The 22500-nt window shown below is 41.1% G+C and overlaps 1 protein-coding gene across 2 annotated transcripts in view; it reads left to right on the top strand.

The window, feature by feature from the left end:
• LOC123508771 overlaps positions 1 to 22500 on the top strand; it is a 62949-nt gene that overhangs the window by 31501 nt on the left and 8948 nt on the right. Inside the window, exons 4-10 of one of the 2 annotated variants that reach the window (XR_006676003.1) lie at positions 654 to 886; positions 4885 to 5014; positions 5639 to 5811; positions 7482 to 7616; positions 8529 to 8552; positions 9055 to 9109; positions 9474 to 9586. Coding sequence is in view for 1 of the 2 variants with exons in the window: in XM_045262671.1 (XP_045118606.1) it covers positions 654 to 886; positions 4885 to 5014; positions 5639 to 5811; positions 7482 to 7616; positions 8529 to 8552; positions 9055 to 9109; positions 9474 to 9519 (796 nt within the window). In the remaining variant the exon portion in view is untranslated. Of the gene's footprint in view, positions 1 to 653; positions 887 to 4884; positions 5015 to 5638; positions 5812 to 7481; positions 7617 to 8528; positions 8553 to 9054; positions 9110 to 9473; positions 12209 to 22500 lie in introns of those variants that run through there. The other variant, XM_045262671.1, reaches the window with a different exon arrangement.

The raw sequence follows: 22500 nt of genomic DNA, 5'->3' as shown, positions 1-22500 counted from the left end.
GTCTTGATTCACTAATTGACTAACTTGATACCTTGACACGATTCACGGTAATTGTCTCACCTGTAATCTGGCTCAATTTAGGTTCATTTATCTACCTGGCTGATCCACTCATTAATCTAAGCTAACATGATTTATCTGGTTTTAATTTATCCACCTCACCTGAACCACTTGTCTACTTTACCTAATCTAACTTGATCTGGTCCACCTCATTTCATCCACCATTTAACTTCACCTAATCCATCTGTCTTCACCTGATCCACCTGTTAACCTAACCTAACGTAACCTTGTCCCTCTCACTTGATCCACCAATTAACCTATCCTAACCTGCCTCTATCTGATCCATCTGCCTTCATCCACCAATTAACTTAACCTAAACTATCTTGATCCACTTCATCTGAACAACCAATTCACCTCACCTAACCTAACCTAACCTTCATCCACAAATTAACCTAACCTAAGAAGATCCACCTCATTTAATCCACCTATTAACCTAACCTAACCTCACCTCACCTAACCTAACTTGTTCCACCACCTTCATCCACCAATTAACCTCACCTAACCTCACCTCATCCACCTACCTTGATTCACTAATTACCCTCATCCAACCTCACCTAATCCACCACTTAACCCACTCACCTATACACTAATTCCAGGTACTTCGACAAAATCCACCTGGTGTACCAATGGATCCCTCCGAGACACCCACAGGTCCTTGGAGTGTTAGCTGGACACGTGGACACAACCTACAGTGTCTCCCACGACCCTCTGGCTGCCCACCGCGCCCTCAGAATCCCACGCCCGCACCCAGCTCTCTCCGGACAGTACTCCTGCACTGTCAGTACTTTTGAGGATGAGGACACACGCACCGCTCCGCTCTTGGTGTGGAGTAAGTGACAAAGGTGGAGAGTGTAAGAATGTGGAGAGGAGGGAAGGAAATACAAAAAGGAAATAAGAAGGAATAGAAGGTGAAGTAAGGAATAAGATAAAGGAGATAAAGAGTGGAATAGTGAAAAGAAGGTAGAGGAAAGAAGGGAATACAAGGAGAATATAAAAGAATAGAAGGTGAAGAAGTAGGAGATAAGAGAATAGAAGATAAGGGATGGAAGAATGAAAACAAAAGGTGGAGGAAAGAAGGGAACATAAGGAAAAACAAAGAGAATACAAAATAAGAAGAAAAGAGGAAGAAGTAGGAAGAGATAAAAGAATAGGAAAAGAGTAGAAGAATGTAAGGAATAAGTGGAAGGATAAGGAATGCGAGAAATAACAAAGGATAGGAATGCAAAACAGCAAATGTAGGAGAATAGGAGAATAGGAGAATAGGTGGAAGAATGAAAAGAAAAAAGTAGAGGAAGAAGGGAAATAAATAACAAGAGATAGGAAAACAAAATGTGGAAAGTGAAGAAGTGGGAGATAAGAGAAAAGGAGATAAAGGGTAGAAATATGAAAAAAGTGGAGGAAAGAAGGGAATAGAAGAGAATACAACAAGAAATACAGGAAGAATACAAAATAAAAAGAAATGAAGAAGGAGGAGGTAAGAGAAAAGAAGATAAAGTACAGAAATACGAAAAGAAAAAAGATGGAGAAAAGAGGGAAAATAAAGGAAACAACAAGGAATAGGAATACAAAATAAAGATGAGGAAATAGGAGATAAGAGAAAAGGAAGAAATACAAAAGAAATACAAAAGAAAAACAAAAAAGAATACAGGGAAAATAAAATTGAGAAAAAGGTGAAGAAATAATAAAAGATAAGAAGAAAAGAAGGAAAACAAAAAAGAATGCAAAGAAATACAAAGAAATACAAAAGAAAAAGATAGAAGAAGAAAAGGGATATGAAGAAAGAAAGAAATAGAAAGAGAAGGAGGAGGAGGAGGAGATATGGAAAGGAGATACAAGGAAGAGGGAGAATAGGAGGAACAAGGGATGGGTAAGAGAAGGAAAAGAAAAAGAGGGGAAAAATAGGATAGAGAGAGGAAAGGAGAAGGAAAGGAGGAGGAAAAGAAGGGAAAAGATGGGAGGAAAAATAGGAAAAGGGATAGTAGTAAGGTGTCTCTCTCTCTCTCTCTCTCTCTCTCTCTCTCTCTCTCTCTCTCTCTCATGCCGTTACTACTTACAGGAGAGAGAGAGAGAGAGAGAGAGAGAGAGAGAGAGAGAGAGAGAGAGAGAGAGAGAGAGAGAGAGAGGGGGAGGGATGGACAGGTGATTTCACAAGAGGATTGACCAATAGGAAAAGAAAAGACAGATTTTTTCCCCTCTCTTTTTTCCCCTCCCTCTCTCCCTCTCTCTCTCTCTTTCCTCCCACTCCCTCCCTCACTTTATCTGTCCATCTTCCTTCTCTCTCTCTCTCTCTCTCTCTCTCTCTCTCTCTCTCTCTCTCTCCCTCGAGGCAGTGTCTTGACAAGGAGAGAGTGACACTAGTGGGAGAGAGAGAGAGAGAGAGAGAGAGAGAGAGAGAGAGAGAGAGAGAGAGAGAGAGAGAGAGAGAGAGAGAGAGAGAGACTGCTCATTGGGAGAGGAGAGAGGAGGAGAGAGAGGAAGGGGAGATGAAGAGGGAAAGAGGAAAGAATACTGGGTACAAGAAAGAGGATGGAGGAAAGAGAAAGAAGAGAGAGAAGAGAGAGAGAGAGAGAGAGAGAGAGAGAGAGAGAGAGAGAGAGAGAGAGAGAGAGAGAGAGAGAGAGAGAGAGACGGGGGAGACGGGGGAGGGAATTCTAGACACCTTAGTTTGATATAAAAAAGGTAATAAAAATGGAGAAATAAAAGTAAATGAAATGTATACGATTCTCACACACACACACACACACACACACACACACACACACACACACACACACACACACAAACAACAACAACATTAACAACAACAACAACAACTGCGAATTTTTCCTCACTTGATTATCAGTATACCATTACTCTCTCTCTCTCTCTCTCTCTCTCTCTCTCTCTCTCTCTCAACCTAAAAATTCTCCCTTTTCTTAATTCCTCTTCTTATTATCTCTCCTCTTTCTTCTTATTTCCCCTTTTGCTCCCCCTGCTTTCCCTTCATTTAATCTCCTCCTCCTCCTCCTCCTCCTCCTCCTCCTCCTCCTCCTCCTCCTCCTCCTCCTCCTCCTCAACAATGCCAGTCTTCCCCACAAAGGTTCTTTATCCCAAGTGAAGTCTGTTTACTCCAAAGCTTTGTTAAGATTGGCACTCGTTTTTCTGGCTTTCCTTTTTGTGAGATTGGGGTCAGATTTGCAGGGGTGTGTGTTTGGGGGTGGTTTAAGGGGTAGAGGGGTGTTTGGGGCTGGTTTAAGGGGTGGAGGTGGTGTTTGGGGGTGATTTGAGGGTGGAAGGATGTTTGGTTGTGGTTTGGATAGGGGTATTTGGGGTGTTTTGAGGGGTGAAAGGGTGTTTGGGGTTGATTTGAGGGGTGAAAGGGTGTTTGGGGCTGTTTGAGGGGTGAAAGGGTGTTTGGAGCTGGTTTGAGAGATAGAGGGGTGTTTGGGGCTGTTTTGAGGGTGAAAGCGGTGTTTGGGGCTGTTTTGAGGGATGAAAGGGTGTTTGGAGCTGGTTTGAGAGATAGAGGGGTGTTTGGGCTGTTTTGAGGGGTGAAAGCGGTGTTTGGGGCTGTTTGAGGGTGAAAGGGTGTTTGGAGCTGGTTTGAGAGATAGAGGGGTGTTTGGGGCTGTTTGAGGTGAAAGCGGTGTTTGGGCTGTTTTGAGGGGTGAAAGGGTGTTTGGGGCTGATTTCAAAGATAGAGGGGTGTTTGGGGCTGTTTGAGAGGTGAAAGGGGTGTTTGGGGCTGTTTTGAGAGGTGAAAGGGTGTTTGGGGCTGATTTCAAAGATAGAGGGTGTTTGGGGCTGTTTGAGGGGTGAAAGTGTTTGGGGCTGTTTTGAGGGGTGAAAGGGTGTTTCTGATTTCAAAGATAGAGGGGTGTTTGGGGCTGTTTGAGGGGTGAAAGCGGTGTTTGGGGCTGTTTTGAGGGTGAAAGGGGTGTTTGGGGCTGATTTCAAAGATAGAGGGGTGTTTGGGGCTGTTTTGAGGGGTGAAAGCGGTGTTTGGGGCTGTTTTGAGGGGTGAAAGGGGTGTTTGGAGCTGGTTTGAGAGATAGAGGGGGTGTTTGGTGTTGATTTGAGGGGTGAAGGTGGTGTTTGGGGTTGATTTGAGAGGGTAAGGGGTGTTTGGGGCTGATTTGAGAGATAGAGGGGGGTGTTTGGGGCTGATTTGAGGGATAGAGGGCGTGTTTGGGCCTGATTTGAGAGATAGAGGGCGTGTTTGGGGTTGTTTTGTTGGGGTAAGGGGTGTTTGGGGCTGATTTAAGGGGTGGAACTGGTGTTTGGGGCTGATTTAAGCGGATGGGTGGTAATGGTAGTGGTAGCAATAACAACAATAACAACGTGCTTTTTAAGGTGTTGCTACGGTTCTAGAGGCAGAGTGACATGATTTCTATACTATTAACTGGAGAAACACTCTTGAAAACCTCGCTAGTCATTTCTGTGGCCTTGGAAAATTGTCGTGGTGAGAGAGAGCGTTGAAAAATACGAGTCTTTATCTCTCCTCCTCCTTCCTCTCATCTTTATCATACTCTTCCTTTTCCTTTTCTCTTCCTTTCCTTATCTCATCTACTCTTTCTTCTTCCCATCTCTCCCTTCCATATTCTTCTCTTCCCTCTCTCCTTCCTTATCTCACCTTCTCATCCATCTTCCCATCTCTCTACCATACTCATCTCTTTTCTATCTCCTTCCTTCCTTCCTTATCTCACTTCATCCTCCCATCCTTTCTATCACATTCTCTTCCCTCTCTTCCTTTCTCATCTCACTCCTCTTCCTTCTCCCTATCTTTCTACCATAATCTTTCTCTCCTCTCTCCATCTTTCCTTATCTTACTCTCTCTCTCTTCTACAGCGCCTCCTACCTACACGGATCTCAAGTACTGGCGCCCCTCGGAACACCTTGTCAACGTTACCTGCGCAGCGTCTGGAGCAGCGCCTAGACCCGAATTTACCTTGTACATCCGTGACCCCAACGGTACAAGGTGAGATATTACGGTACAGGTACAAATGGACAGGTGTGAATGCTACGTGGGTTTCATTAAGCTTCAGGTGTGCTAATGGTGGTACAGGTGTGAATGGTAGATGGGTTAATTAAGGTACAGGTGTTTATGGTACAGGTTGAGAAATGTTAGTTGTACAGGTGAGAAAAATGTGAGTTAATTGTTCCACAGGTAGAGGTAAAAATTCAGCAGGTGTACATAAATTTAATTACAGGTAATATCAAGAACAGGTAAACTAAAGGACAAGTGCAATCAAGGACAGGTAAGGCATGTAAAGGTAGGTAAGGGTGTCCCACAAAGGATACAGGTAGGGTAGGTCAGCATTAATTAAGGACAGATGTGCAAATTAAGACAATGCAAGGCCAGGTGTATTTAATTGAAGACAGGTAAGCGGAAGTTAGTTGAGGTGTGGTTAGGGAATGTCAGGTGTGTGTGTGTGTGTGTGTGTGTGTGTGTGTGTGTGTGTGTGTGTGTGTAATTTTCCAAACTTTCTCACGTTTTTACCTTATTTTTCTTGCATAATCTCTCTCTCTCTCTCTCTCTCTCTCTCTCTCTCTCTCTCTCTCTCTCTCTCGCTCTCTCACTAACAGTACCACCCATCCACAGGCAAGACGTGGGCGTGAGAGGCACCAGCGGACATCAGGAGGGGGGTGTGTGGTGGGCGGGGGCATGGGGCCTGATAGTGTGGGCGGACACGGAGCCTGGATCAGAGGTGGGGTGTACTGTGACTCTGCCAGGAACACCACATGAGGAGACGAGGAAGAAGATATACCATGCAGGTGAGAGAGAGAGAGAGAGAGAGAGAGAGAGAGAGAGAGAGAGAGAGAGAGAGAGAGAGAGAGAGAGAGAATGTCCTTTGTGATAAATTCCCTAACCCTTTCTTTCTTTTTTCTTTTGTTTCTTTTCCTCTCTTCTTTTCCTTTCTTTCTTTCTCTCTCTCTCTCCCACGTTCGCCAAGTTAATGGAGTGTTTGTTTGTCTTCTTTATTCCTCTTATCTATTCATTCTCTCCTTTCTTTACTCTTTATTTGCTCAAGAAAAGAAATTTGATGTTTTTTCCTCTTTATAAATACTCCAGGTAATAATAATAATAATAATAATAATAATAATAATAATAATAACAATAATAATGAGAAGAAGAAAAGAAGAAGAAGAAAAGAACAACAAGAACAAGAACAAGAACAAAAACAAGAACAAGAAGAAAAAGAAAGAAAAAGAAGAAAAGAGGAAAAAGAACAAGAATAAGAATAATCTCTCTCTCTCTCTCTCTCTCTCTCTCTCTCTCTCTCTCTCTTGTTTCAACTCTTCCGCCTTATTAACCAAACCAACAACAGCACACACAGACACACACACACACACACACACACACACACACACACACACACACACACACACACACACTTCCTCTTCTCTATTTTGGTTACACTGCCGCTGAATGACTAATGAGAGAGAGAGAGAGAGAGAGAGAGAGAGAGAGAGAGAGAGTCACTTCTTTTCTCCCTCCTTCCTTCGCACCTGTTGATTCCTTCACTGGGTGGGAGGAGGAGGAGGAGGAGGAGGAGGAGGAGGAGGAGGAGGAGGAGGAGGAGGAGGAGGAGGAGGAGGAGGAGGAGGAGGAGGAGGAGGAGGAATGTTACTGCGACAAGACAAGTAACGTAATGTATTAATCGAAGAAGAAGAAGAAGAAGAAGAAGAAGAAGAAGAAGAAGAGAAGAGGAAGAGGAGGAGAGAAAGGAAAGAGAAAGGAAATAACAATAACGACAGAGATGAAGATAAAAATAAAATAAAGGAAGAATGAAGACAAAATAGTGTCGATAGAGAAGGAGGAACAAGAAGAAGAAGAAGAAAAGAAAAAATAAAGAAAACAACGAAGTAAATCAATCTCTCTCTCTCTCTCTCTCTCTCTCTCTCTCTCTCTCTCTACATAAAGCAAGGAAAAGCAAGAAAAAAATAAGAAATAAACAAAAACAGGCATCTCAATTTAGGAAAACACACTTTTCATTTCTTTTTCCTCTTTTTTCCCCTCAAGATCGCCTCAGAAGTTACTAAAGCCCCACACACACCATCTTTTTCCCCTCACTTTTTCCCCTCCCTCTTTTTCCCCTTCCTCTTTCTTTTTTTCCATTTTTTTCCGATCCGAGGAAAGTTTGTGAGCGGGCTGGCTTAGAGCACGTGACCTGAGTAGAGAGAGAGAGAGAGAGAGAGAGAGAGAGAGAGAGAGAGAGAGAGAGAGAGAGAGAGAATGAAAAAATAAATAATCTGAACTTAAATTTCTAGTTTTTTTTACATCTATTTACATTCCAACCTGCATTTATTTATTTATTTATTTATTTATTTATTTATTTATTTATTTATTTATTTATTTATCTATCAATCTACATACTAACTCATTTCTATTCTATTTTTTTTTTATTTCAATTTTACCCTCTCTCTCTCTCTCTCTCTTCCAGATTTGCCGATCATCACCACCACCACCACCACCACCACCACGACGACGACCACCACCGCCATTACCACCACGACAGACAGTCAGCCACGGCCAAGATCCAACACTTCACAGGATGGAACTGACACAAGCTTCTTTGGTAAGGCTCTCTCTCTCTCTCTCTCTCTCTCTCTCTCTCTCTCTCTCTCTCTCTTATAGTCTTCCTTTTTCCTCCTGTTCCCGTTTTCTTTCCATCCTTCACGCCTCCTTCCTCTCCTTCCCTTACTCCTCCTCTTGTTATCTTCCCTTCCACTTCTCCTCCTCCCTCTCGCCTTCGCCTTCCTAACTGGTCTTCTTCCTCTTCTTCTTCTTCCTTCTCCTCCTCCTCCTCTTCCCTACTTCCTTCCTTCCTTCCTTCTCAACTCTCGCATCAAAAACACATTTTCTTAAACGCACACACAGGAGAAAAAAACAATAACAATGACAATAACAGGAAAACAATAAAGAGTTAAGTAATTGCCCAGTTGATATCACCTCCTCCTCCTCCTCCTCCTCCTCCTCCTCCCTCCTCCTCCTCCTCCTCCCTCAACACAAAGCAATTTATACAACACAAACACACAAGACACTTAATCATAACAGTAAAAATATGAAAACAATTAATTAAGTCACAAATACCTTCTAATTATCCTCATCCTTCTCTTCCCTTCTTTAATTCCTTCTTTCTTCCTCCCTCACTTCGTCTACGTCCTTATTCCTTCCTTATGACACTAAGCACTAAGAATTAACACTATTTTTAAACATACAGCATCCCTCCTTGCTCTCTCGAAGGTGACTGAGCTCTTCTTTTATCCCCCTCATTGCCTCCTCGTTCCCTTCCTGCTCCCTGATTGGTTGATTCACCAGCTCCTTGTCTCTGATTGGTCGGTGATGGTGGGCTGACAGGAACTAGTGTGTCTTAAGCTGTTTGGTATTCACGATGGTTCTTTTTAAGTTTTTGTTTTTCTAAATGTGGTTGATTTATTTCAATTTTGGTCTTATTTTCTATTATTTGTCTTTTCTTTCTCCTTTCCAGATTTCCCAAGTTTGTTCGGCTCAAGTGAGTAGAGTTTAGTTATGTATGAACGCGCGCGCATACACACACACACACACACACACACACAGTAGAAAGATGATAGAAGTAAATTATGTTAAGCTTTATTAGGAATGAACAGAAGGAAGAAGGAGGAAAAGAAACAGAAAGGAAGAAGAAGAAGGAAGGAAGAAAGAAAGAAAGAAAGAAAGAAAGAAAGAAAGAAAGAAAGAAAAGAAAGAAATATAAAAGAAAAAAACACAAAGAAGAAAAAAAGAAAAAGATGAAGAAAAAGAAAAAAGAAAAAAATGAAGGAAAAGAAAAAGAAAAAAAAAAAAAAAAAAAAGAGGAGGAAGAAGATAACAACAGTAGACACACATCAAACACACTTATAACTTAACAGAAGACACTAGTAACTTTACCCACACTTAGAAGAGAGACTGATTTAGCACTAACGTGACACACACAATGATAAGATTTGTAGTAAGTTTAACCCACTCATCTCCCCCCCCCCCCGTCTCATTTCCAGCCAGCACAGGGGGAGCGCCGCGCCTCACCATCTCCCGGGCCTTTTCTGCACTCTTGTAAGTATTAGTAGTGCGAGAGGTAACGTAGTAGTAGTAGTAGTAGTAGTAGTAGTAGTGGTGGTGGTGGTGGTGGTGGTGGTGGTGGTGGTGGTGGTGGTGGTGGTAGGTAGTAGTAGGTAGGTAGTGGTGGTGGTGGTGGTGGTGGTGGTGGTAGTAGTAGTAGTAGTAGTAGTAGTAGTAGTAGTAGATTCTTAAATTCCTAAACTATTCAGATTCTCATCTACTACTGCTACTACTACCATCACCACCACCACCACCACCACCACCAACAACAACAACAACAACAACAACAACAACAACAACAACAACAACAACAACAACAACAACAGCAACAACAACAATAACAACACAATTATTTCAGATTCGTGGCGATACAAGTGTGGAGTACATCAATGGTGACGCTGTGAAGCACGACGGCCGCCATCTTGCTGCACCTCGACCCACATCAAAACAGAGAGAGAGAGAGAGAGAGAGGTGGCACAGGTGTATATTTTAGCTGTAAGCACGTGAGATAATGTGGTGTGTGTGTGTGTGTGTGTGTGTGTGTGTGTGTGTGTGTGTGTGTGTGTGTGTGTGTGTGTGTGTGTGTAATATACCTGTATTTTAATGAAGGCTTGTTTCTGTACTTCAATCGAGAGCTTATACATTGACATCACTTTGACATCTACTACTGCGTGATGGTAGACTTAATTAAGAGAGACAACTTTCATATCGTATTCCCCACCCTTTGATATCGCCTTTGTGGTCACGTGATTGAGTACATTCATCACATCACTCACCTCTAAAACCAGATCAGATTTTTACACCTCAATTCTTCACTTCAATATAAGGTCACTGTACGGTTTTCCACTATTCAATGACTGATATTCTATTTATTTCTACTTTTTTTTCATTTTTCAGTCAGGTAAGCTTTAAAACTGTTCGTTCCCTCAAAAATTTAATCACTCATTCTTCACTTCAATATAAGGTCACTGTACGGTTTTCCACTATTCAATGACTGATATTCTATTCATTTTGTCTTTCTTCAGTGTGAGGTAAGCTTTAAAACTCTTCTTTCTCTCATGTCGCTGGTTAAAAGGTTTATATTCACCAAAAACACTAGAAAACACCAGTAATATAGTGATTCTTGGTTGTAAAGACAGGGAGGTGATGGAGGAGGGGAAGAGGACGGGAAGGAGGAGGAAGGCGAAGATAATGTTGGGAGAATGAAAGGGAGGAGAAGGAGGGGTGAAGGATAGAAAGAAAACAATGACTAGAGGAAAACGGGAAGAAATTTATACAGTGTTGATGTATTGAAGTGACTTTTCCTTGATTTTGGTGTTACGAGCGAAGAGGGAAACTATACAGGGAAAAAAAACTTTTATCCCATATACTTCACTTATCTTTCCGCAGTCTCTTCGTAATATTTAGAGATTTGATTTGTGAAGAAGGCAATGCTGATAAAAGTTACGGGGAGGATTGTGGACAGACAGAAAATAAAATTGGAAAGCCGTGCTGAAGTGTAGCACTAGAAAGACTACGGAAAAATGAGGATGTAGTTTATATTTAGGGATCGGATTTGTGAGGAAGGCGATGCTGGTAGAAGTTACGGGGAGTGTGGATAGATAGAGAGTAAGATAAGACGTGCTGCAGCGTAACATGAATAGAAAGACTACGAAAAAGGACACAAGGAGTAGAAACAGACGGAAAGGTTAACTCGAGCGGCTGACCTTACTTAACACACACAGCTGTAATAAGGTCGTATAAGAAATTTGTTTGTATTAAGGATGAATTGGGAAGTACATAGAGAAAAACCTTTATTCCATCTCGTTTTATTTCTATTTATCTATCTATTTAGTTTCGTCTGTTGCTCGTCTCTTAGTTTACGTAGAGAGTTCAAGGAAAATTATCTCTATATTTGATTTTTCTGCTTAAAAGTTGATATATAATTCATACCATACTACTACTACTACTACTACTACTACTACTACTGCTACTACTATTACTACTACCACTACTGCTACTACTATTACTACTACTAGTTTACTACTACTACTACTACTACTACTATTAATACTAAAAGACCATTACTACTACTACTACTACTACTACTATTACTAATACCACTACTACTATTATTCCTACCACTACCACTAGTACTATAACTACTACTACTACAAAAACCATTACTATTACTACAACAACAACAACAACAACTACTACTACTACTACCATTCATAGAAAACGGGAGTAGGACCAACAGGGTAAACTATGGTAAACTATTTTTCCTTAAGGGGGATGGGGGAAGGATGGGTGATGGTGGGGAGGACCAATTCTTTCACCCCAGCACTTGTATGTGGCCTTGGGAGGGGGGTGGGGGTGACTGGAGGGGTGACTCTTTATATTAGACTCTTAATAGATGGGGTGTGTGGAAGTGGAGGTGAACATTTTTGGCAAGAATTGTGTATACTTTCAATATCCTGTGTGTGTGTGTGTGTGTGTGTGTGTGTGTGTGTGTGTGTGTGTGTGTGTGTGTGTGTGTGTGATGGAAGATGGAGACGAAAACAAATAAATAGATTGGATATTACATTTTTTTCATCACAAATCATAAAAAAAAAGATGAAAAAAGTGATTTATTTTTCTATTTTTTTCATTCCTTACTCATAAAAAAAAATGCACGTAAACAACGGAAAAAAAAATATATAAGTGCATTTTCATTGATTTTCTACGTTTATATTCAGTAATACAAATTTAAAAACGAAAATAAAGAAATAAAATAAAATAAAGGTAATATATTATGAAACATTGCACTAAAAGACGTGTGTGTGTGTGTGTGTGTGTGTGTGTGTGTGTGTGTGTGTGTACTATACTAGTCTTAATTCGAGGTGGTAATCATAGTGGTGGTGATGGTGGTAATGATACTAATAATGATGATGATGATGATGATGATGATGATGAAGCTGATGATGATATTCAATGACTACTTAACAACCACCACCACCACAACCACCACCACCACTAACTACTATACACCACATCAATGAACAATTTGTAACATTATTTTGTAAACTATTGTTGTTTTTAACTGATGAATGTCATAATATATTTATTATATTATGCTCACCTTTCACTATCCCACCTCTGAGACTCGTGTTTACTGCTGGGGAAAGGAAAGCTAAAACTGAAGGGAAGGTTAATTAATATTCTTGTATCTCGAATCCTTTCTCTGAGCTAGTATGAGTCATCGTAATTTCAGTACCATGACGCTTTTTCGTATTGATTATGATTACTATTTGGTGATTTTATACAACTACAGAAACTTATGAGTGGTATTAAAATAGTGAAGACTGTGGCCATTAACCTTCTGATCTCCGTAAACTCTTCCTGATGTCAATAAAATCGTCTAATCATTCCCAAAAATCGAGGTAAAGATGCGTCTCAGTACTGAAGGGGTTAAATTCTTGTAGCATTAGTTATTAGTGGTTTTAAGGGTCCCAATGTTGGCTGAACAGACACCAAGGAAGTTGTGGCAGTTTTCGAGTGTTTTCATAATTCTGAGGATTCCAGGGATAGATTAATTAGAATTGTGTGTCTGTTTTTCATCTCCACTTTTTTTTTTATGCAGGAGGGACAACTGGCTAAGGGTAACAAAATATGGAAAAAAATGACCCACTGAGTTGCCAGTTCCCTTAAAAGACAAGAGTTAACCAGAATCTGTTTAAAGGTCTTTCGTTGAGTTGACACAGGTTTTCAAGGGAGCTATTTTTCATGGAACTAGTGACAGATTAACGTGGAATTTTCAGTATTTACTTTAAAGAAAAAGAAAAAGCAGGCTTTTTTTTTTTTACGGTAAGGCCTATAGCGCCTGTAGGCACACTTGAAAAGTGTATGGGAAGCGCTGTTCAGCTTCCGCCCATTAGTGGCGCAGGCAATTTTATTTATAGTGGTGGGCATATTAGGGCCCATATCACCACCCAAGCCCATCTTGAGTGTAACCACCTAGAACCTGGGTATCATGGTGATATGTAGCTAACTTTAAACCACTCGACAAATGGCAAAGTGTTTTAAGGCTGTACGTGGTGGGATTCGAACCTACGCGTGGATGTCTGCCCGATCCCACGCTCACGACCTTATACACTATGCTACCACCTCCCTCGCTGATGTGCCATTACCGTGCGAAAGTGTGCGAGGCGGAGTACAGGCAGTTTTAAATATTCGGTGAGTAATATGTCAAGACCACTAATGATGCGCTACACACTCACAATGACAACCGATGGCTGTGTTTGCCCTGGCGTGGATACCAGCCCATACACCAGCGTGACCAGAAATAACACACACCACCACAGAGGAAGCCAGCGACCCATGAGGTAATTCTCAGACGCGCGCACACGTCACCTCATGTCTCCCTCCCCATGGCCTCCTCGTGCCTCCTCACTCACTTCACGCGCTCCCCAGCACACCTTACCCACCACCTCACATTACACGCTCACCACTCACCAGGCGTGACTCACGCTCACCCACCACAACCACAGCGGGGATGACGGACCGACTGACTGACTGACTCCTCCACGCAGGCCGAGGGCATGGCATGGCAGTACAACAACAGCAGCAGCAGCAGCAGTAACCACACCTCTCACCACCACTGCTGTCACGCACACGAAATACATGACGACCGCCGCCGCTGCCGCCACCACCATCACCACCACTGTGTCTCACATATGCAGTCACCAAACCGCCCGCCTGCCCACCCACCCAGCGCCCACACACCAGCAGGACAGCTTGCATCACTGGATTCCACCACACCCGACGCTGGCTGGCACCCACCACCAAACACACAAACACTAAGAGGATGGAGGAAGAGCTACAGGCGTCAATCTTTTTAATTTTTTATTAACCGATTTCATTTCACATCGTATTTACAACGCAAATTTATCACATAACATTAGTGTATTATAGACATAAGCTTATACATTCAAAGCACCGATTACATCCACAAGCACGTATTAAAACATCACAACTCCCAGAACACCTAAGAAAAGAAAAACATTGAAAACTCGTCCAGCCAAATAAAGACTTAATGCAAGTATATCTAATTATTTATACGCTATCAACTCACACCTACCTTGCCCATATGTTCTCCTGCAGCTCCTTAGAGAGAGGCGCTGACACCACAGTAATGTTCACCCCCAGCCTTCTCTAACGTCTTGTCGTCCTGTAGCACACACACCACACCGCCGCCCTCGCTGAGATTGCGTCGCCGCCACTAGTCCACAGTGATCTTGCAGCTGCCACCCTCTTCCCCATCCAGCGCACGGCAGAACTGTGAACATTACCAAACTAAAGTTTCCACATACCTAAAAATATTGATTCTGTAAAAATAAACCAGTACAGCGAAGTTTGCGCGTTCATTCAGCATTTTCACAGCTATCTGAGCAGTGTCGCACCCAACACACACACACACAAACATCACAATGGTCATTATCTATACAACGAAAGACAGAGGAACACACACACACACACACCATCAAAATGTCCATCACCATATATACAAAGAAAGACAGAGGAACACACACACACACACACCATCGGAATGGCCATCACCATCTATACAACGAAAGACAACACACACACACACACACACACACACACACACACACACACACAACCACACTGTATATCGTGCCACGTAAGGACGAAGAGACCTCGATAGGAAGGCAAGGCCGCTGGGAGGCTCCTACTATAGTGACGTCACGACCCGGTGCGGCTGGCTGGCTGATGACGTCACGGCCCGGCCTGGTGAGCGGGCTGATGACGTCACGGCCCGGGTTGGCGGGCTTATTTACGTTACGCAAATATTTTCAAAAATGGCCATTCGAAAAAACGCCGCCAGACCCGAATGCTTTATATATTCTGACTTGGCACAAACTTTAACTAATACCAAAACTAGAAAGAGATTCCAAACCCTCGTAATATTAAAGATATTTCAAAATAACTATTAATAAAATGTTGGAACCTTGACCCCCTCTTAAAAAAATTTAATGTCGGTCCATTCTCCCTTCAAAGGAATGAAACTCACTTCAAAAGGTAAGAATGGGCTTTTCCAACAGTTATGAGTGAGTTAGAGGCTGAAATAAATCATTCCCAGGGGTACCAACAAAACTATTATTGGAACATTAACACCTTTACAAACAATTCTACTCTCCACTAATTCCACTCACCAGAAACGCAAAACGCTTAGAAACACATGAACTATTTTTCAAAAACAATAAGAACTCAATACTGGCTCAAACTAAAAAATTTCCTTGACGGTCTTGAAAATTTGTCAAAAAATAGCGCCCTTATTTAACACAAAAACAACGCCAACAACAACACGCTGCTCCACACACTCGCACGGAAAACACTTCAGACACAGCGAAATACTTGTACAAAGCATCAAATATTACTAGTGAGCCCAAATAAACACTCCATGAATTAATAAAAATAGTCCTGGATTCTGGGCGAGCAAGGGTAGGCACAAGGCATATCCAAGATGGCGGCGGGGCCATGGAAGGATCGACAATCCCCCTTGCACTTCACTTAAACCTTCACCAAACTTAAACCTTGCCATGACGGATGTGTCTGAACGGCTGATATGAAAGTCTAGTAATGTGACTGCATGTTGTGGCAAGACAGGCCTACAATAGTGACAGATAAGGCTGGAAAGGACTGATAAGGGAAGAATCTAAGATGGCGGCGAGGTCTGTGGGTGGGTTGATACCCCCCCTCTACCTCATTTAATGCTTCAATAAACTTCAACCTGGCCATGGCGGTAATGTCTGTGTCAATTAAATAACGTAGTCCTGACTCTGTGGATCTGTTTTAAGGGTTTAGTCCACTACTAAGATGATTTGGAGACGTATCTGCTTAAATCTCTCAGATTTACTACGCAGATAACAGAAAATAACTCACAATACAGTCTGTGGAGGACGGGGAGGAGGGTGTTGTGGTGAACCTGGCACACACACTCACCTTAGTGCTGGCTGATGGATGAAGCTGCCTGGAATATGCAAACGTGTGTGTGTGTGTGTCAGTCAGGGTATGCGTGCATGTGTGTCGTTGTCAGTGTGTAGAGCTAGACTGACACTGACAGTGACCCAACACTCCAGCTATTTCGCGCCTTTCCTTCTCTCACAGCGCCACCTATCGGCTGTCACTCCCAAGCCTTGATAGGGACGTCAGAATTTGTCATATTATCAATTACCAAGTATGTCATATCGTAAGAAAGCGTATAATGAGCGTAATAACAATAAAGTTACTTAAATAGATACATGGACAACAACTTCTGTGCACATATCGTAATAATTATGTAAATATGAACATATGAATTTTGGCTTCCATTCTCCTTTCCTTTGGTGTCAATGGGTCAGCAACGCGCCCAGCACATCCCTACCTACCTATTTAAATACATTCCTCTGCTCGTTATAATATGCTTGTTACGGCCATTAACAGAGAAAGAGAGTGGTGTGTGCGTGTGTGTATGACTTAACAATCGTCTTTAGGGGAGGAAATCAGAATATCGTTAACATTCCTTAATACTTATAATTAATTAACTAAGCTACTTCTTGTTACTATTCGCTTGTTTCTTCTTAATGTGACAACCATCAGGTAAGAATAACCAATTAATGTGTCTGTCTGTCTGTCTCTTCAGTGTGTCTGTCTGTCTCTTCAGTGTGTCTGTCTGTCTCTTCAGTGTGTCTGTCTGTCTCTTCAAAGCGTCTGTCTGTCTCTTCAGTGTGTCTGTCTGTCTCTTCAAAGCGTATGTCTGTCTCTTCAGTGTGTCTGTCTGTCTCTTCAATGTGTCTGTCTTTCTCTTCAACATATGTCTGTCTCTTCAATGTGTCAGTCTGTCTCTTTCCTTCCACCTGAAAAGACCAAGAATCCACCCCATATGATTACTTTTATTCACCTGACGACATCACAACACCTCTGGAAGACTGGCTATTCACTATTAAATACATCAAACTTCAAAGAACGAGTGGTTGTGTGATATTTACTGGGCACAAAACGGGACAATATTTAGTTTAGTCCCCCTTCATTCATACCTTTCACTGGTTAACTCTGGAACTCCCTCCCTGCATCTGTATTTCAGAATTCCTACTTTTCTTCTTTTAAGAGGGAGGTATCGAGACATTTCCTCCCTAATTTTGGCTGACGCTTTCCCACTTTTTAGAGCCAGCACTCAAAAGGGCCTTTTTTTTTTTTTTTTTTTTTTTTTTTTTTTTTTTTTGCTCTTGACTGGCCCTCTCCCCTATATAAAAAAATTCTGCAATAAGGAACAATTAACTGCATTATAGGTAATAGATGGAGTGCCTTTAAGGATTTATAAGATGTAAGTAGGTCTGGTGAAGGTTTGGTAGAAGTGGTGTGTGTGTGTGTGTGTGTGTTACCTATACCAACACTACAATTACTACTTCTACTACTACTACTACCACCACCACCACCACCACCACTATTTCAGACCCAGATAATGGATGTGTGCACATATGTGGTCTAATTAATTCAGTTTTGCCTGTGGTCTATGCATGTATATCAAATGGAGTGTGTTACTGTTCTGGTTGAGAGAAAGTATAGTTTTTTTGGTTTGTTTTGTCTAGGGGAAGAATTTAAGTTTGCTTTGGTGTAGGTGAGTGAGTGAAGGAAGACAAGTGGGTTTACAGGAGGCAATCAAAGTGGCAGTGCTTGGAGTGGAATGGGCTCAGTGGTCATGTTGTTAGTGATGAGTCAATAGGGAGCTTTAAAAGATTAGATAAATTTATGGATGGGGATGATAGATGGAATTAAGTAGCTTTGCTCATACAAGGACTGCCACGTGTAAGCCTGACAGACTCTTGCAGATTCCCTCTTATTGTGTTCTTTGTGAAGCAAGACGGAGTGTTAAAATGAAATGCTGTGTTTTTTTTATCATTTAGAAAGAAGTTTTGCCATTTTGTGTCTGAGATAGAATACAGTTGGAACACTCAGCACATGACACATCTGAGCTAACCAACACCCCAATAAAACATTTTTGTATTTTGCTAATGACTGCCAACTTAACCCCTTTAGTACTGTGATGCATTTTTACCTTGAATTTTGTGCATGATTAGACCATTTTATTGACATTAGGAAGGATCTATGGATGTGAGAAGATTAATGGCCAGTCTTTACTATTTCACCAGTCTTTACTATTTTAATCCCCACATAAGTGTCTGAAGCTGTATAAAACCACCAAATAGTCACCAGAATGAATAGAGAAACATGTCATGGTACTGAATAGATTAACATTTCATTTTCATAGTAACAAAATTAATACTTATGACTAAACTGGTGAACTGGGAGAAAAATTAATGAGAGGGAAACAGGTAGGAGGAAAACAAGATTATACCACAGAAAAACAGAACCACAGTCATTTAGTGAAGCAAACTGGGAAGAAATGAAAGGCTGACAACCAATCCACCATCAATCCAACCAGTCATCCACCAAAACTTTCAAGTCTCTCATAACATTTCCTTATAACCATATGAAGGAAAATAACCATGGACTTCTAATGGTTAAATTATAACATAACATAACATAACATAAAGAATAGGATAACAAAGGGCCACCAGGGCCCATCTAGGTTATCCTGTATTAGTGCACAGCGACCTCGTCATCAGTTCTTAAAGATACACTTACAAGTACACAATACATTATATACTAATTCTAAATATTTGGCCCATTAACAGGGCTAAGTCCTGCAGCGAAATCCTCTACAATTTGTGATCCCCATACATGGAGATCATGTCTTGTTTAACTATAATAAATTTCTTATAAAAACTATCATGCAGTGCTATACATAATTATAAATCTAATAAATTTAAGTGCTTATCTAATCTGTTTTTAAACATTGTCAAACTAGTGCTATTTACAACCGTCTCTGGCAATGCATTCCAGAAGTCTACCACTCTATGACTAAAGAAATATTTTCTTATATCTAACCTGCAGCCTTGCTTTCTAATCTTCCTGCCATGATTTCTAGTCCTATTTCCTTCCTCTAAGGTAAAGAAAGATCTCACATCTATGTAGTTTGTATCTGAGAACATTTTAAATAACTATCATATCCCCTCTTATACATCTCCTCTCAAATGAAAACATGTTTAATTCCTTTAATCTATCTCTATACTCCAGGCGCTTTAATGCTGGTATCATCCTAGTTGCTCTTCTCTGAACTGCTTCTAACATGTTGATATCCTGCCTATAGTGGGGTGACCAGGCCTGTATGCAATACTCTAAATGGGGCCTAACATAGGAATTATATAGGGGAGAGCGGGGCTAGTTGCATCAAATTTTACATTTCCTTCTACAGAATTGTGTATAATTCATTCAAGTGAAATTCAGTTGTCGTATATAAATATGCTAGACCTCATCATCAAGTTCACATGCGTAGATATTAATGAAAATCATTTCTTATATACTTAATTTTGATATATATCTAAAAAAATATTTGATGCAACTTACCCCATCTGCGGGGCAAGTTGCATCATAAACAAACTATAACTTTTGAGAGTTTATTTAAATGATAAGAAAATAGAAATCCACAATAAACTGACCCGATGAACCTTAAATTTATTCATCATCAGATTCACAGTTATGACAAATATAATATATACCTCCATCTGTTCCCAAACATTCCTCATGAGACCATCCTCTGCATGTACTACATTGAATCCATTTCTCCCGGGGCCTGCTATTGGAATATGGTTCTACACAAATCAGACAATACCAGTCTTCGTCGTCTGAGCTGGATATGTCGTACTTTTCAACAGGTTTTTTGGATCGAACTTTGTGTAAAAACTCCTGCTTCCTTTTCTTGGTGGCTTTCTTTTCTTTGACATCATTCTTTTTGTTTTTTTTCTTAATGGCTTCAGCAAACAGAGCATTTCTTTCAGGTGTGTCTGTTAATATGGCACTTTTACGTGCTTTTCTGCCTGTATTACATTTCTTTTTCCGAGGTGTTGCTTTTGGATGTGGCATGATTTTTTCTGGGCAAAGGAAGACTCACCAACATTTGCAGTTTCAACTTGATCAGTAATGAAAGAAGCTACTGCTGGTTGTGGTCCTACTGCAGTTGAAGTGGAAGGAAGGGGTTCACTGGCTGTAGAAGAGGAAGGATGGGGTTCCATTGATGCAGAAGTGGAAGAAAACCAATGTTCATCTACCGATTTTGAAACCTCTGAGACATCTTGCATTGCTTTGGCCGCATCCTGTTCACATTGCTGCCTCACTGGGCGATCCGTTACTGAAGAGGGAGCAAACTCCCAGTCATCAAAGATATTTGCATTCAAAGGACTGATGCCGCTGACTTTAAAGCCACTTGTAGCTCTGGACAAACTTGTCGCTTCAGGTTGTCTAATTGAGAGTTCTTGTCCATGTCGCTTCATGAAACCTGAAAACCAGTCTTTTCCAGCATATTTATCATTGCGCCAATTAACAGGCATTTCTATCTTTGCTTCATTGGCGCATTTGAAAGCCAGTTAGTTCCTTGACTTCTCTCGGAGAAAGACCAAAATAAATTGCTGCTGCTGTTTTCAGATAGGATACTAATTCTTCTTCCTGCTCACATGTAAATACTTACTTGTCTTGGTTTGGCATATCCTACATGTGTATTGTTTTTAGCAGTGTTGCCAGAGGTTTTGTGAATAAATCGTTGTAAGGTTGAGTATTGGACACCCAAGCAGTTGTGCGGACTCTCTCACTGATTTATTCTTATTTCGAACAAAATCAGCAGCCTCCTGCATTAGTTGGGGTACGTGTTGCTGACCCACGTTCAGTCTTTCTTTTGTAGTTCCGAACCATTTCTGAAATAAATAAAACGAGTTGAATGCATAAGAATAGTCTAACTATAATAATGAAATAAATTTACTAATGGGGCAAGTTGAATCATGATTCAACTTGCCCCGTCACGAATGATTCAACTTGCCCCCTCACAGCAACCAAAATTTGATCGCCAGCTAAATATATACTAACGGTCATTCTAATGCAAATTTGTAAGAGAAATAATTGCATATAGTACAGAATTATATAGCTATTTTCAAAACACTGTTACTAATATATATATATATATATATATATATATATATATATATATATATATATATATATATATATATATGAGGTACAAGAAAAATTGTGAAATCGAAAAAAATTACTTACCAAGGCCGAAATCAGTAAATTTCTCATAAATTCAAGAGCACTTGCGCAATTCATCTTCCTCTGCAGCAGCGATGTCCGCACTGACCAACACAGTTGAACACACTTACACACATTTGAACCGCCTGTCACCCAAATGCAGCCGCTGAGTTGCCAGTTATGCTCACTGATGCAACTTACCCGCGATGCAACTAGCCCCGCTCTCCCCTAAGCTACGCACCACTTCCTTACTTTTATAACTAACATTTCTATTTATAAAACCCAGGATCCTATTTGCCCTATTTCTTGCTTCTAAACATTGCTTTGAAAATTTCATAGTCCTGTCTGTCTATCACTACTCCTAAATCCTTTCCTTCCTCTACTGCCTCTAGCCAACATCCCTCCATCTCATAGTTAAAGTTTGTGTTGGCTTTACCTAAACGGTTTGAATACTCTGCCTGTTTATCATTATAGAATATTTGAGTGCGATGACTTGCGTGCGCGTGAGTGTGAGCGTGAGCGTTATTAGTAGGTCTAAGGATTGGGAAGCTTGAGTGAAGGCAGAGGCCGATCACTCGCTGTTAGGTAATGTGTTTCAATAATGTAGTAGTTCTGTTTTTAGCTCCCTTCTCAGGTTTATTGTGACTGTTGGAATGCCTAGTTGTCATTGGAGGATGGTCATGTGGGAGTGAAAGCTTCGTAATGTGTACGGAGCAAATAATAGAAAGAAATCCGTATTTGTGTATATTTTGGCGACATTCTGAGGTGAAGATTCGACATCCAGAAGTCAGACTGATTACTTAATTACTTTTTTGGCGATAATTACAAATACCATTACAGAAAATACTAGTTTTCAAATATTAAACGTTTATTATTGCAAAAAACAATTTCATGTCTTGCTAAATAAGTTAAATAAAAAAAATGACATGAAGGAAGATGGTCTGCTAAACATAACACTGTCCCGCCGTTTATTGACTCCTAAGCCGCCCGTGTCATGTTTTCCGCCTTTCTCGCCGTCCTAGCTGTCATGCAGCTTCCTGACGCGCCACACAGGTAAATGACAGACTAGTTACTTCTCAGGCTCCTCAAGTACCAGGTGTCATGACTGTTACAAGACAGGATGTTAGGAAAAAGATAAGGTTGTGTTCTCTACCTGGTGGGCTTCCTGACCCCCTGACTCGGGTGAGGGGGAGGCGCACTCTGCTGATGCGTGGGCCACCTCTTGC

This window comes from Portunus trituberculatus, chromosome 3 (genome assembly GCF_017591435.1).
Source record: "Portunus trituberculatus isolate SZX2019 chromosome 3, ASM1759143v1, whole genome shotgun sequence".
Lineage (NCBI taxonomy): Eukaryota > Metazoa > Arthropoda > Malacostraca > Decapoda > Portunidae > Portunus > Portunus trituberculatus.
The sequence above is the reverse complement of the archived record's forward strand: the minus strand, read 5'-3'. Positions and strand labels throughout refer to the sequence as shown.